The 14,773-nt window shown below is 41.8% G+C and overlaps 2 protein-coding genes across 2 annotated transcripts; both read left to right on the top strand.

Annotated features, from left to right (window-relative positions):
- Positions 1-641: 641 nt before the first annotated feature.
- Positions 642-6,275, top strand: tdrd5 (tudor domain containing 5). The gene is made up of 18 exons (XM_088395314.1): positions 642-1,134; positions 1,436-1,669; positions 1,747-1,952; positions 2,016-2,277; positions 2,399-2,529; positions 2,608-2,691; positions 2,793-2,849; positions 2,942-3,086; positions 3,161-3,294; positions 3,364-3,578; positions 3,654-3,863; positions 3,946-4,012; positions 4,087-4,344; positions 4,410-4,520; positions 4,682-4,747; positions 4,817-4,928; positions 5,197-5,301; positions 5,380-6,275. Exons 2-18 carry the CDS (start codon positions 1,441-1,443, stop codon positions 5,382-5,384), a joined length of 2,397 nt encoding a protein of 798 aa, XP_088251440.1. The 5' UTR covers positions 642-1,134; positions 1,436-1,440; the 3' UTR covers positions 5,385-6,275.
- Positions 5,379-14,675, top strand: LOC148389010 (protein FAM163A-like). The gene is made up of 8 exons (XM_088395328.1): positions 5,379-5,433; positions 6,295-7,002; positions 7,746-7,898; positions 8,576-8,662; positions 11,686-11,788; positions 12,418-12,527; positions 12,933-13,047; positions 13,119-14,675. The coding sequence occupies exons 7-8, from the start codon at positions 12,955-12,957 to the stop codon at positions 13,515-13,517; spliced, it is 492 nt and encodes a 163-aa protein (XP_088251454.1). The 5' UTR covers positions 5,379-5,433; positions 6,295-7,002; positions 7,746-7,898; positions 8,576-8,662; positions 11,686-11,788; positions 12,418-12,527; positions 12,933-12,954; the 3' UTR covers positions 13,518-14,675.
- The last annotated feature ends 98 nt before the right edge of the window (positions 14,676-14,773 follow it).

Raw genomic sequence — 14,773 nt, 5'->3', positions numbered from 1 at the left:
AAGCTTTTGAATTGAACTTGATAGATTGTGCAAGTGTTTCAAATTCTTTTCTTGATACCGAATGCTTATCATAACAAGGTTGAGATATCCTCAAGGGCGCAGCAGAAAATTATCCAGTTTAATTTGTCAGAATTTTTTTTAATTAATTTCAGATTTTTTTGGTCATCAAAAATACAGTCAATGCTTATTTAGTATGGAACAACATTAAAAAAAACATGTCTGTGTGATGCAATTCAACACTGACAATTAAATATATCACAGATATACATTACAGTTTATGCATTTCTATACAGTCGTGCAAATTAATTCTTATGATTGAATTTGAACATGTACATGATGAAGTGGCCTGAGGAGTGCACTTATAATTTCAATCAGGCATTTGATGAAGTCAGCTAAATTAAATCTTGTTTACATCAACTTCCATTTTCCAAAGTTGCCATTTTTGAGCTCATCACACAACCGACAGGTAAGCGAAGAGCCTTGTTTAAAATTACAACTCATCGAATATAAGGTGAGTGTTATTAAAAATAATTTTTAATAAATGGACAATTAACATGCGTCGTCTTTGGAGGACGTTTGTTGTTGACGTTGGTTTTATATTTTAACACCTAACGAGTACATTTAATGTTGTGTATCAATTGTATTTACATATTTCGTCACGAAATAATCACAAATATGGCGTTTGATTGGGTAGAGAGTTATTAACCTTTGTAACTTTCCCATTGCCTTTGCAAATAAAACGCCATTGCATTGTTGCTATGTTGTTACTGAAACTTCAAATATTTATTGTACCAGGTTTCTAACCCAGCAGGCCAGCAATTGTTGTTTAATTAATGTATTACAAAATAAACAATGCAAAAATTGTGCATACAATATAGGCAGCATCACAGTTAACAAGTTCAAAAGGTCAAGAGGTTATATAGCGGTCATTGGGTGAGAAGCGGGGATACACCCAGAAGTGGTTGACAGCCAATTGCAGGCTGCAAATAGACAAGCATTCACAGCTATGGATAATTAAGAGTGATCAATCCTAGCATAAGAGTGCTCAGTCCTTCCATGCATGTTTTTGGAACGTAGAAGGAACTCTGTAGGAACCCAACGCAGACTCAGGGAGAACATGCAAACGCCACTTGGGTACTGTGAATCAATTGCAAATTTGCCCATGTCGGCAAACTTTGTTCTGCTCAGCTTGGAACTTAAGTGCTTCTAATCACAGGCATTATTTAAGCCACTTCTGCTCACTCATTCTTTGTCACTTATTCTTCTGCACGCATGCAAACATTTTCCCGGGGTCTTTTTTTAATTGTACTTTTAACTCAGCCTGCCTCCAACCTGCCTGGATTCCCCCCCAGGCTTCTGTTCTTGACTAGGAGTCCTGCCATGGCCCTTCCTTCTTTTTGATGTTGTTCTCTTGTTCTCCTTCAAATGTCACCAGGCAAGATGAACCCGGACGTCGTTTTAGCAAAGCTGAAGAAAGATGTCCGATCTTTACTCATTTCCTCCAAAATCGATCTGGACCCTGAGCTACTTAAACGGGACTACAAAAATATGGTGGGCCATCCTCTGCCTCTGAAACTCCTGGGCTTCCGAAATGTCATGGATATGTTGAAGGAGATACCTGATGTGGTCTCGGTTAATATCCGAGAGGATGGTAAAACATTCTTGAAGGGTAAATAAAACATTTTTTGCTTTTATTTCCTTATTTATATATCTGAATTTGCAAGACTTTGCTCTCTGTCACCACAGCTGTTAGCCATGAGTCCACGAGAAACATTGAGGAGCTGGTAGCTAAGCAGCGTACGTCCATGATGGACAAAAAAAGAAAAAATTGGCAGTGCTCTTCCTACCGGAACTTGTACCGGCCAGCCCCGTTAATTCTTCCCAGGCGAGGTGGCGCTCCTCCAGCCCTTCCTCCTCAGCTGAGGGCCCAACTGCGCCTCCTTCTCTCACAGGTACGACAATCTATATGTAGCATATATGTCCAGCCATGTATTTTCTAAATGCTGATGTTTTAGGGACCTGTGAGGTTGTCAGAACTGGAGATCAGCTTTCTACGATGCTTTGGACACCCTCTACGTGTTCATAATTTGGGCTTCTACTCCACTGGAGAGATGCTGGAAGCTGCTGCAGACCTTGTTTTGATCCAGCAGGGCAGGCTTGGCTCCATATTGACGCTGAGAGAGCAAATGCTGCCCAGAACATTGAACAGTCAACAGAACCTCGGACCACCAAAGACCACAAATGACACAGGAGTGCACAGCCTAGCAAAATCTCAAGGTACGACTATGGAAGAGATTGTTTTGGAAAGACTTGACTGAATTTTAAATTAATTCATAATTTTTTTCTCATCTGAAACTTTTTTAATTGCAAAATTAAATGTTTTTGCCTATCCCGTCAGACACCACTGTGAGTTCTGCACACGAGGAGCCTCCACATGTCAGTTGTAATCTGCAAGGGATTGACAAGACCCAAGAACCAGAGCCTCAGCTCCACCAGAAAAGTCTCCATTTTAATCAGGATTTCTCAAAGGTCTGTTGCTGTTTTAATCTGGAAGACTAGAATATGATTGATCATTTTATATCATCTGTTTTACTGTCTCGTTTTTAGTTGCAAGAGGAGCTTCGCCAGCAGATTGCAGAGAATGGAGTGGCTGCGACCATTAATCACAAACTAAAAGAGAAACTGCAAAAGGTCAGGTGACATTCCTGATGATGAGCTTACCCACACTATTAATTTCCTATTTCTAGCTTCTCCATTAAATACGTTTTATTTGACATACTTTACTTTTTTAGGTTGTCGGTCAAAGTAGCTTTGGAATATCAGTTCACCATCTCCCTGAGGAGTACAAGGTGAGAAGATCATACCACAAAAAAAAGTTGAGAGCCTGGAACTGCTGAAATCCATACATGCGAGTTTTAATGTGACTTAAATTGATTTACAGAGGCTTTTGGGTGAGGACTTGCCACTGAAAGAGAATGGCTTTGTCAGTGTCACTGAGCTGGTGGACGCCATGAGTGACCTCTTCGACCTGCAATACGTGGATGGGGACAGTCAATGCGACTGGATCATAAAGAACACAACCTCTGGTAGGTACACAAATCACAATTCTATCTTGTTGAGCTAAAGTATTTGATGGAAGCACATTTGAATTTGTTTGTAGATGCTCCTGGTGGAACATGGCCACAGACAAACTGCCGCACTGAAGAATCTCTTTGGGACGTCAAGGATGGTCACATCTTGGTGGACGCGGCGGAAGAACTTTTGACGATGGATTATTCTGTGAAGCAAGAACAGGTAAGAGAGTTTTAAAGTGCTCTAAGTCTATTGTATGGTATTATACAAATTCACGTCTGTCGTCTTCAGGCGTCAGAGCTGTATCCCGCCGTTGCGGTGTATTGCAGCCCCGTTGTGCCTCTGGACGCTCTGCAGAGTCAACATCTTGAGCGGCCCACACCGCGTCCATCTTTTGAATGGCTTCAAGTCACCGTGGAACAAGTCGAGTCTCCAGGACTCTTCTACGTCCGCTTCACGGCTTGTGAGGAAGCTCAAACCTTTGAGAAGATGAAAGTCGAGATGACGTAAGGACACGTTAGTAGGCAGTCTCATCCGTGCCACTGAAGAAGTGTCAACCAGTTTTGTGTGTCTACTTGCAGTCACTGTTATTCCTCCCCTGATGTGTCGGAGCGCTACCGCCTCCCGCAGCCATTTATCCGCCGAGGGCAAGTCTGCTGTGCGTCATCCGAGAACATGTGCTTCACCCGGGGTGTGATTCACCAGCTCATCAGCTCCACCAACGTTGAGGTCTACCATGTAGACTTTGGCACGGTAACCACCGTGCGTACCGATGACCTGATGTTCCTCAAGTAGGCCATGTTACTACTACTACCGCCACCGACGACACCAACAACGTCTTATGAGCGGAATGTTTTGCCCTTTTTCTTTCAGGTCCTGCTTCTCCGTTCTTCCAGCACAAGCCGTCCCATCGTCACTTGCTGGAATTAAAGCAAGCACTGTAAGCCTTCTGCCTGTCGAGGTCTCCTAACAAAGTTGTGAATATTAGGGCTGTGCAGTATATTGTTATTGTAGGTCCATCAAAACCGTGTCAAGATGCCGGTGGCTCACCTTGACTTGGATTTGTCATGGCAGGGTGCCTGGACTTCGGAGGCAATTGCTTCATTCATCACTCTTTGTAATCGGCCCCCAGTGGCCGGACTGGTTTGCGACACCGGTGATGTGCTCCACCTGTATCTTTGTGATACCCACACTGAACAGGACATCCACATCCACAATGTCCTCATCAGCCAAGGTCATGGGGAACCCTGCAGCCCCTCAGCTAGTGCAGCAGTGAGTCCCCTGAAAGATTCAAAGGAAATGCAATGTGTTTATATTCCTGGCCATATCTTTCCCAGGTGTGTGACAAGGTCAGCCCTGTCCGCCTTTACCTGGGCGAAGGTGCATTTCACCTGCCAGATGTTGACGAGGGGAGCATTTGGCCGGCAGAAACACTTGAGCAATCCGAGGTAATCCTTCGACACACTTGTGCTACGAATTTGAGTTCAAATCACAAGGAAGCTCACACAGTCGCAATGGGTATTTATTGACCCAGCTTCCGTCACTATTGACGCTGGACAATTTTGAGAAGAAGCTTTAGCAGATGTCTTGTAAAGTGCTTTTGTTGCAGTTGGAAACTGAGGAGAAGCCCTCCTTGGAATTGATTGAGGACAATGAGAGCAACACTGATGTTCAGGTAGGTACTTTGTAACACTTTTAGATGAGCATCATTATTTACACTTTTTATTTTCACGCCCATCCTGAGAATCCTTCACGTCAAGAAGAGAAGCAGGAGCTTGATGGCACTGAAACATCAGCAGTTTGTCCACCCTTTATCTTGAGGACTCAGGAGAAAATCCAGGACAACTTATTTCACGGTACATAGCGCGCATACACACGCACGCACACAATTTGTCTATAGCATACATTATAGATCTGTGCCGCTTGCCAGAAGTGGACTCTCTGACCTACTCACTTGCATATGTTTGTTTAATGCCACGCGAGGGAACATTCTCCGTCAGCAGTCGGATAAGCAGTTCAGTAAATGAACACTTGTGAATCGTTGTTACCTTGTGCTTAGCCTAGCATTGCAGACGAGTGTTTTTAAATGTGCTGGTGTGAGCAGAAATATATTCATGTTTGCAGCAATTCTGACAAGAGCAAATCTGAAACGAGAAAAAGGTTTGGGCTGGTTCTCCAGCATCCTTCTGCCTCGATCGATCGATTGTGCTGTGAACGGAGGTGTGGATGGTAAGAGCCCAATTTGTAATACCTTGACCAATATAAGCCCAAAAAGTATAGCATGATGAATTGACTGTACACCAACAGGTTGAACAGATGAAGAGCAGAGAAGAGCTTGCAATGTGGCAGCATCATTTTCAGGTCCAATATTGCAGTTTTTTGGTCAAGTTTATTCGTGTAGCCCTAAAATCACAAGCAGTCTCAAAGGGCTTGTTCGGTTTGGATTTTGGAGTGGTTCAGTTCAATTCTGTGAAAACGATTGACACTAAAAAAAAGAAGTTTGGAAAATTAGTTTCGGGCATATTAAATGGAAAAGAAAAAAAAGAGTGGTTATTGTGTTAATTGTTACGTCTAACATGAATTCCAAAACATGCTCCCACCTTTTCATGTCATATAAAGTGGTGCGTGTGCTTAGAACTTGCCAGACCAACGTGCAATAGTTTGTGCCTTTTATAGGGGGACGTGGATGTGGTGGATGGGCCTGGTCAGGCAGACACACACAGTTAACCTTATTAGAGAGAGGAGAGTAATGGAGTTGAAGGCCAATTAGTGTGTGTGCGTGCGTGTGTGTGCTGAATGAAGCAGAGATGAGATTGCTTTGATTTATACAAACATAAACCCAGGAAGAAAACCTTCTCAAGGTTTTTGGAGCATTTTTTTGTTTGTTTAGAGAGCACATACTAAACATTTTGCAGAAAGAGCATGGATGACGTCGATATAGTGTTTCAGCCCACCGCACCAAGATTGCAGATGAACGATGCTAATTTCAAACATTGATGGTTTAATTTCACACTTGATGGTCGGGCACACAATCCGGAGACCCAACGATTTGGATCGAAACAATAAAAAGTCCATTTGCTGTGCCTCCTTCAATACGAGTGCTTGTCGCTGATGCATTTATTCATAAATGCTAACTAGCGAAACAATGTGAAAAGACGGAATAAGGTGTCAAAAGTGACAATGATTGTCTCCTGCATGATGTGGCTTGTGTTTGTTTTCCAGTGGCAGCTGAGCTCCCGCCCCAGTTAATATGCAATCGCACACCCTGACACTTCCATTAAAGCGTGTTTACGGCAGCCGCAAAGAATCGATATGCAGATATGACGGACGTTCCGCATGGCGGACATGCAGTCTGCAGTCACGCCCGTGTACACTCGGTTGTATTTTTTTTCTTTTAATTCTCCCCAATGTTTTTAATGGTAAGTATTGCCATGTTGAGTTTGACTGTCAAGCCACTGTTGTGCCTTTGGTGCCTGACTGCAGGATTAGTCGAGCCAACCAACGTAAGCTATACATCATATCAGGCTTGAACAGATTTGCAGCTATTCTTATGGTCAGTGTTGTCATTGTCCGTAAAGCCGCATAGGACTAATTGTCAGTGGTGGTGCCCTTTTGATGTACAGAATATGGATGTACACTTTACAAAATGTAATATTTTTGCACATGGAAAAAAAAGAGGCTGTATGCAGGCAGTGCGCTCATCCAGCTTTTGTGATTTGCTTTCAGTGATGGTCGCAATGGTGAAAACAAACTGCTCTCTCCACTATAGCATTAATGCTTGGCAGCTTATGTGACCTTTCAACCTGCTGGTTCTGCAAACAGAATAGAACACGGATGGGTGGCTTGATAAAAGCCGAGCTCTATTCTGATCAACCCGACTCGGCCTCGTTTGGTCAGCCAGGTCCACTATGTCGATATCTGCACGGACTAGTAAGTAGATTAAGACAGCAGTGATTGAGGGCAAATCAATTACTGTAGCTCATTGGGCTGACCTACTGTCGCACGTATCTGTAAAATCATATCACTTTTTTTGTGTAAGTGACGCACAAAAGCATCAATGTGTTCTCTCGACAACCCCGTGAAGCTGAGTGGTCCATCCATGCGTTGACCTTCTGCTACTGAGTGTCGTATTCCCTTTATTGTTGTGTCACTGATGCGTCAGGACTTTAAAATCGGGGGTGTAGCCAGAATGTTTTTCACTATGGTGGCCAGGGTGACACATTATTTATCACACCGTTAACAGTCAAGGTTTTATGAAATAAAAATCACATAAATCCACAACACTACCCATCAAACTCATAATCAAACAGGAACAAGTAGAATTTCCCAGATAATGCTATTTTTGCACACTAGATGTAAAATATAACAGCAGCACATGTTTTTTTTATAGTGATATGTTTTATTATGTGTTAAAAGCAAACGACAGAGCTGAAGTCGCCCAGTTTGTGACTGCAGATGCAAATTGGTGCGTTTTGGGGGCGGCTCCAATCTTGCATGCGCCTCCTCCTTCTCCTCGCTCGCTCGCTCGTCACTTGGATGATGTTTCAGCAGTGATTTTCTGGTCTTCAAGCTTCCCCAGCAGCTGTTCATCCAGTCGGAGTGCTTCTTTTCAACGCGCGTAAAAGCGCTTGCTCGGTTGTTGTGCGTCATCTGTGCGTATTCGCTGTGTGCAGCCTTTCTGACCTTTTAGCGGACGGGCCGTTTGGACGCGATAGTTGGGTGCGCGTCAGTGCTTGTTTGCCGAGGATGCTGCAGCCTTGACTTGGTCAGCCTCACCGAGATTGGCCCGAGAAGAACCCGGCGCGCCATGTAAGCAACCATCTCAGGTATGATGTGTGCGGTGTCAATGTCAAAACAGTCAAAACATTTATTTTTGGAGTGTTGGATTTTGTCTTCTTTTTCCTCTTATTTTTCAGTGCTTCAATTTACTTTATGGAGCTATATGTTGTGGTTTTGGTGGAATGCAAATAACAAAAAAATCCATTTGTAAGTAGCTTATGTAAATATATATATGTGGGGGGTGCCAAATGACTAGCATGCAGGCTGCAGGAACTTTGGGTGTGCAAATAGGCCCCCCCCCCCAAAAAAAAAAATTATATTAAAGGAGCAAAAATGGGTGGTGGCAGGTCTATAGCCTCATAAATGTATGCAGCCACAGTTAATCCCCTGCAGAATTTTATTTGATAGTCTTCTTTCAACACCTCAAAAGCATGTTAGGTTAATGTAATTCTTAATTTTGTGCACCGCCACCTCTCAACTAAAGTCAGCTGGAATATGCTGACTCAGTGACTCCAATAATGGATGGCTGGAAAATAAGTACATTAAAGTATATTCTTCCTATGCAGCAAATTTCCATTACATTAATGCAAGTTTAGGTCACTTTCTTATTGGCTATCTATTTAATTTTCCAATCACTGAGTGTGTGCCTCACCCAAAATTTGTGATAACCATAAAAGGATATATCATCAGAAATATTAACATTTACGATTGTCGGTGCCAACAGGTCTGCAAACACGTTGTGGAGGAAAAAGCAGGTGTGGTGTGCTCTGACCCACTTCTGACCGAGGGAGGATGCAAAAATACAGCCACAGTAAATAACCCCCCCCAACACACACACGCACACACACACGGATGGGCCACACATCTTAAATTCTCCGCTTCTGGTAGAAGTGATACAACAGGAAATGGGCTGATTTCCCAGAGGTGTCTGCAATTCAGGCCTATCATGTGTGACACCGCAGCCACAGAAAAGCTTTGCTGTAGCCAAAACATGTCCAGAAGCGCTACCATAAATTGAAATCCATCCATCCATTTTCTGAATTATCACTTCTTGCAAAAAAAGCAATGGTAACTAAGAACATGAGCAACATACGCTACTAAGTAAAGAAACTAAATTGCCCTTAGGCCCAAAGTGTCTTTGTGTTGTGTATTTATGTGTACAGAGGGTTAGTGTGTAGCGCATTGAAAACAAGCTTGAAATGAGCAAAGACTTTCAAAAGTGCAGTGTAAATTATTGAGGATGCTTCAAAATGGCTGGATTGGTGCTTTTGTGCACACAAATGGAAGAACACACACAATCAAGACATACATTCTATATGATCCTTTATTCACACACTTGCACTTCATGTTAAGACTTAATGCAAATTTAAAAAATCACTTATTTGAATCACAGATATTCAATATGATAGATAAAAGAAATGCATCAAATATTTACTTGTTGCCGTCGGGTACAACATCCTCTCGATTCCCGGTCACGAAATCCTCCTACTCTTAACTCAACCACATGAGAATAGAAAGGAAAACAACTTGATACTCAGAGATGGAATTCAATTTCTTTACCCCCCCAGAGAACCACTCAAGTTGGTATATAGAAACTCCTTAACTTTATTTGACTTCATCAGCACAGATCTTATGCAAGCTTTGTTTGAAGCTTAAACTTTTTTTTTTAAATGCTAATTACCAAAGTGTGTCAGAGCCCCGATCGGCAACATGCTGTGCAACCAATCACACATGGAAAGAAATGACCAATTTATGAAACATCATTCAACACGAATGAAACTATTACAATAATAGTAATAATAAATAAAAATAAAATGATAATATATTGTTGCTGTATATTGTAACTGCTCCCTTGCTATCTGCATCATGTCTCAAGACAAATAAGTTATTATCCGATCACATCTGTTCTGGAAAATTTCTAGCATAAGCTGTCAGATCTCACCCTATGGGATACATAGGCTTCATTTTCCTTTGAAGCTGAACTATTGCATCATGTTCTGTTTTTCATAATCGTTTCCATCCATTTTTTTATCCCGCTTGTCTTCATTAGTGTCGTGTGTGTGTGTGCTGGGGTGTATCCTAGCTGACTTTGGTCCACCATGGACCGGTCCCCACTCAATCACAGAGATTTGTGTGTACGTGTGTTTTCATCGGTCTCGTTCTTTTGAATCTGTTGTTGTCAGGTTGTCTTCTTGTGTTTGCGTTGGACTTGACGTTCCTGAGTATAAGAGCTGAATCAGAAGCTGGCAGGCTTGGCGATGGCAGCCTGCATCATATGATTCACTCCAATTTAAATTTGGACTTTATGGCATTCGCTTGGATGGAGGAAACAATCAAATTCTCTTTCTTTAGCTTCCCAAGACAAAGTTGTTTAAGCGCCGCTATTGATCATGCATCTTTGTTTGTGTATTGGTCCAAGATGATGATTCTGGGGAGTGGTTCTTTGCATTCACTGCATTCTTTGCCATAAATGACCAGCGGAAGAATCAGGTAATTGAATTTGATTGATCTTTAGTCTTGTCTAGTCTCTTGCCACTAAACTTTATTTGATTGAGAAGCAAGAGAAAGAAGCTTGAGCAACATTTTTTATCTGTCACTTTGCTTTTAAGGTTTTCCATTGCTTTGGAAATGCTCCCAGATCTGAAAATCTTATCTCTTTTAGTGGAGATAATTCATTTGGAAGGGGGAGGTGGACGCTGCATGTCCTAGCTCACTTTAAGTGTGAGGCGGAGAAGACCCTGAACTACTACTATTATTAATGCTAATGCTACTACTACTATTGAACATCAAACATTGTAGAGACATGGTTAGCAAAACCCGATCACAATGCCGATCATCAACGCCGATGAATTACATCCGAGCAGTTTTTGTTTCATGTCTCTTCTGGGTGACCATGCCAAAGCTCCACATGTGCAACCACTACTGAGATAACAGTCAGTTGTTGTCAGCTCACATTACCTGGAATCCAATTAGCTCCAACATTTATGCTATTATTTCATTTGCGTCTGCTTCTGTATTGAGTTTCCTAGCGCTGAGTCAACTCATTATGTTCATTTAAATGCTGCATACTAGATTAGATCTTTGTTTGAGCTGCTGCAAGCTGCAGATAAAATTCCCATTAAATAGAAGATAATTCGCTATGCTTTGTTTAAGGACTTTCATTTGGCATTTACTCTTTCTACTGTAATTTGCTTTTCATGGAGATCCCACCCATGGGTCCATTACTAGACACTTCTATTGTGTTGCCAAAAGGCAAATTGGGATAGTTCCAGGCCAATACCATTGAGAACGATGCATGGATGGACGGAATTATTCAATATATTTCTGTCAACAAGGCAGCATAAAATATTATAAGATGAGGGGTTGCCACTCTAGCCGAACGCTGGAATTAAAAAATCAATCTTTTAAAAACCCTCCAACGAGTCAAGGCCTTTCAGGTGCCCCTGAAGACTGATGGCCATGACTCCATTGGGAACATTCCATCAGAGGGAGAAATAGCTAAGGGATTGGCTTTTAGGGAGGGGAGGGGGGGGGGGTATTGCTCGTTAATTTGATTGACATCAAAACAGCAAAATTACAATGTGCATGTGTCAAGGGCATTGTCAATACGTGGGATCAAGGGCCACTGGAATCTGGACCCAGCCGCCCGCCTTCTGTTTTTGCTCATCTTGCATGAGTGTGCAAATGGGCCTTTGCGTGCTGGCTCATGGATCCCCCCCCCCCCCCCCCCCCCACACACACACACACATAAACTGATCCAAAACATAAAAATGGAATTAGGTCTCCGAGTACTTTATGAACCTAAATTCCAAATACATCCATTATTTCTGACAGGTTGCTTGGTGACTTGGCTCTGAGATTGCAGCCTTTCCAGAGAGTTCTAATGCTGGATGATGTCGAAGGGAGTCTGCTATTTGTTCTCCACAAATAATTGAAGGTAAAAGTGCCATCTGACAGAAACATTAACCCAGCGCCTGTGGTGTACTGATGCAGATATGAGGCCTGTGGTGGATGTGAATGCTTTTTTTTTTTTTTTTTTTTTTTTTTTTGGCCTCGGCAGGGAAATTTTAAGCAGATCCCGTCTCATGCAGCAAAGTCACTATAATAATATCAGTCTGAGAGAGCTCAAGACTTTTTGAGTTAATTGTTCTCTGTTGTCCTTTCACCAACCATTAGACAAAACTAATGACCTCCTGCTATAAAGTAATGTTTGCATTTCAACAGATTGCATGTAATAATAATTTTTCAAATGATGTGGTATGCTTTGGATTGTGAGTGGATTCTTCCTGCTCCATTTTATTTCCTCTTCCCATGAGTAATCTTAGTCCATTTCCAGTATGAATGTGACTGTTGCTGTGAAACTATTTTGAACTTTCATCTTTCTTCATAATCTTGCATCATTTGCCTCTCTCCCTGTTCTTTTGTTCCTTTTGGTCCTCCTCTTTCCCTATCACAGTACTCTTATATGGCCAGTTTCTGCCCTTTACTGCTACCTTGTGGCAATTAAGAAAATTACATTTAGATGACATCAATAAAACAAAACTCCAATATTTGTTCTGTCCACAGAAATGTCCATGAGGCGTGTTCATCCAGGGGCGAGACCACATCACGCTAACCTCTGAGCTGAGCTTCAGTTAACCGTGAAACTTCCAGTTACCCAGGGACACTCTTCTGATGTGAGTGAAACCCAAATGTCTTCAGTTTACAACAAACCTAAATAATCTCCTTTTCCATACCGATACTTTTGGAGGGCACTGTGTTTTTGAGAAAATAACTGGGCTAGTGTATGCAGTATGAATAATGCAGAATATAAGTGCAAATGCAAACCATATATCATTAAATAATACATAAACAGGATTCCATACTATGTATAGATCCATCCTTTCATCTTCCATATTGCTTGCCCTTATTAGGGACGTACGTGAACTCTGCTTTCCTTTGAAAAAAAAAATGCTAAGATTTGAATCCATCACCTCAGAACTGTCAAGTAGCTGTTGGGCAATTTAAAATCGAAACAGCATTCACACAACAAATTGCACGATGGCAATTGTTAACTTGATGTTTCTTGCACCTTTTGTCAGAGTTTGATGGAGAGCTGGTCGGATGACAGCTGGAACTGTTGTCATAACTGGAGGAATACTGGCCACAGTGATACTTCTGTGTATCATAGCTGTGCTCTGCTACTGTAGACTCCAGGTACACCACCTTCTCCCTTTTCATTTGGACAAATGAAATGTTTTTGTGTTGATATCTGATTTCTTCTTCAGTACTACTGCTGTAAGAAGAATGGCTCAGACAGCGGCTCCAACTCTCTCCAACACTTTGAATGCAACACCTGCAGCATCTCCGGCTTGGATGGGACCTTCAGCACCCCGCTGTCACTTTCACCCCTCCAGCCACCACCATCGTCCAAACCCAGGAAAGCCGCAGCGGGGCGCGGCCGCTACTGCCCCTCCTGCTCCCCGTACGACTCGCCCTTCTTCATCCGGAGCGCTAATGAGATGCGCAACGGAGGCGAGCGGGTCACGTACATGCCCACGCATTACGAGAACCAGGCGCTGGTCATGCCGCTGCCCGTCGTGGAAGGATCCCTGCTGAGGGAGGCTCCGCGGAGCAGAGCACCTGATTTCTACACCAACACTCGAGCCATCAGCACACAAGTGTGACACTGCGGTCAGAAGCGCAGGATTCTTCATGGACGCTTTATTATGGTGGATTCATTTATTGTACTAACTTTATTTTTTGTGCAGTGTATGTTTGTAAACGACACTGTCATGTGACTGTTAATTAACTTCATTGAGCGAGGGCTATCTGACCTAAAGTAGCGTTTACATATCTGCCCAAAACATCATCCTACCTACAGTATACATTTTCTGGATCTTACCTATCAGTGCATGGTGAAATTTAAAAGAGTTTCTGTCTCTATGCAAGATGATTTAAGACTCACTGGTGATGTCATGATCTTAGCTTATTGCCACATCATCATGAGTATGTGAGCTGCAGTAAAGAGTGAATCACTGGTTTGCTTGGTGAATTACTGAGCTTCCATTTTGTGTGTGTATTTTAAAGAAGATTGGAGTATTTTTAGCTTCGTCTCTTCAAGTCATTTTTTATATGACAACATAAGTGGAGGAAGCAATCACATCAGTAGACGGCATTTCTTTTATGGTATGGTGTGATTTTTCTGCCGAATATTACTTGCCATTAGTTTTTGCTGGCAATGCAAAAAGTTTTACAACAAAGATATTTGTGTTTTCAGATGGACGTGTTTCGACGAGGAGAGTAACTTCTTTTTTCTCTTCTGCTATTACTCCCATGTTGATTCATTAAGTTGAACACAGTGGTGTCGTTTCTTGTCACATTGTGAGAACATCCACTGTTTGGATCCCATCTTTGTTTGTGATCAACAATCTTTCTGTGGTATATACAATTTTGGAGTATACACATTTTCCTCAGTAAAAAAATGACACCATTGATAACAGCAGCTTTGTTTTTGCCTAGCTTCATCCATATTTATAAAAACAAAAGAAGAATTTCTTTTCTTTGTATGAGCAAGGGCAGATGTATAAAGTCATTACTCAAATCAATGTGAAAAGTCTCGTGTTTATAAAGGTCAATACAGAATGTCAGGAAAAAAACTTTTGTTACAAAAAATCCTTCACCTATTATATCACCTACCTACCTAATTGTTCCAGTAGCTACTAGTTAAATGGAACAAAAAATATTTTGAAATGTTGATTTAAAAATACAAATCGACATACATATGTACAGTAGTATTTGACAGTTATACATTTTGACAAATAAAGATTTGTAAATGCTTGGAATGAATGTGTGTGGTTATTTTTAATCATTGTAATTAATAACATTCTGAAAATGTATTTTTTTTTTAAATACACGTCCACGTCCACGTTTGAACCGAAGC

The sequence above is a fragment of the Syngnathus floridae genome, chromosome 13, assembly GCF_059516105.1.
Source record: "Syngnathus floridae isolate MCC-2025c chromosome 13, RoL_Sflo_1.0, whole genome shotgun sequence".
Lineage (NCBI taxonomy): Eukaryota > Metazoa > Chordata > Actinopteri > Syngnathiformes > Syngnathidae > Syngnathus > Syngnathus floridae.
This window is presented reverse-complemented; position numbering and strand designations above follow the sequence as displayed.

Bases quoted from the DNA above. Each gene is read 5' to 3' on its own strand.
- tdrd5 (XM_088395314.1), top strand. From the start codon at position 1,441: ATGAACCCGGACGTCGTTTTAGCAAAGCTGAAGAAAGATGTCCGATCT. The intron at 4,748-4,816 runs GTAGGTACTTTG...GCCCATCCTGAG, and splicing joins AGAGCAACACTGATGTTCAG to AATCCTTCACGTCAAGAAGA. The intron at 4,929-5,196 runs GTACATAGCGCG...TCATGTTTGCAG, and splicing joins CCAGGACAACTTATTTCACG to CAATTCTGACAAGAGCAAAT.
- LOC148389010 (XM_088395328.1), top strand. From the start codon at position 12,955: ATGACAGCTGGAACTGTTGTCATAACTGGAGGAATACTGGCCACAGTG. The intron at 13,048-13,118 runs GTACACCACCTT...TTTCTTCTTCAG, and splicing joins TCTGCTACTGTAGACTCCAG to TACTACTGCTGTAAGAAGAA.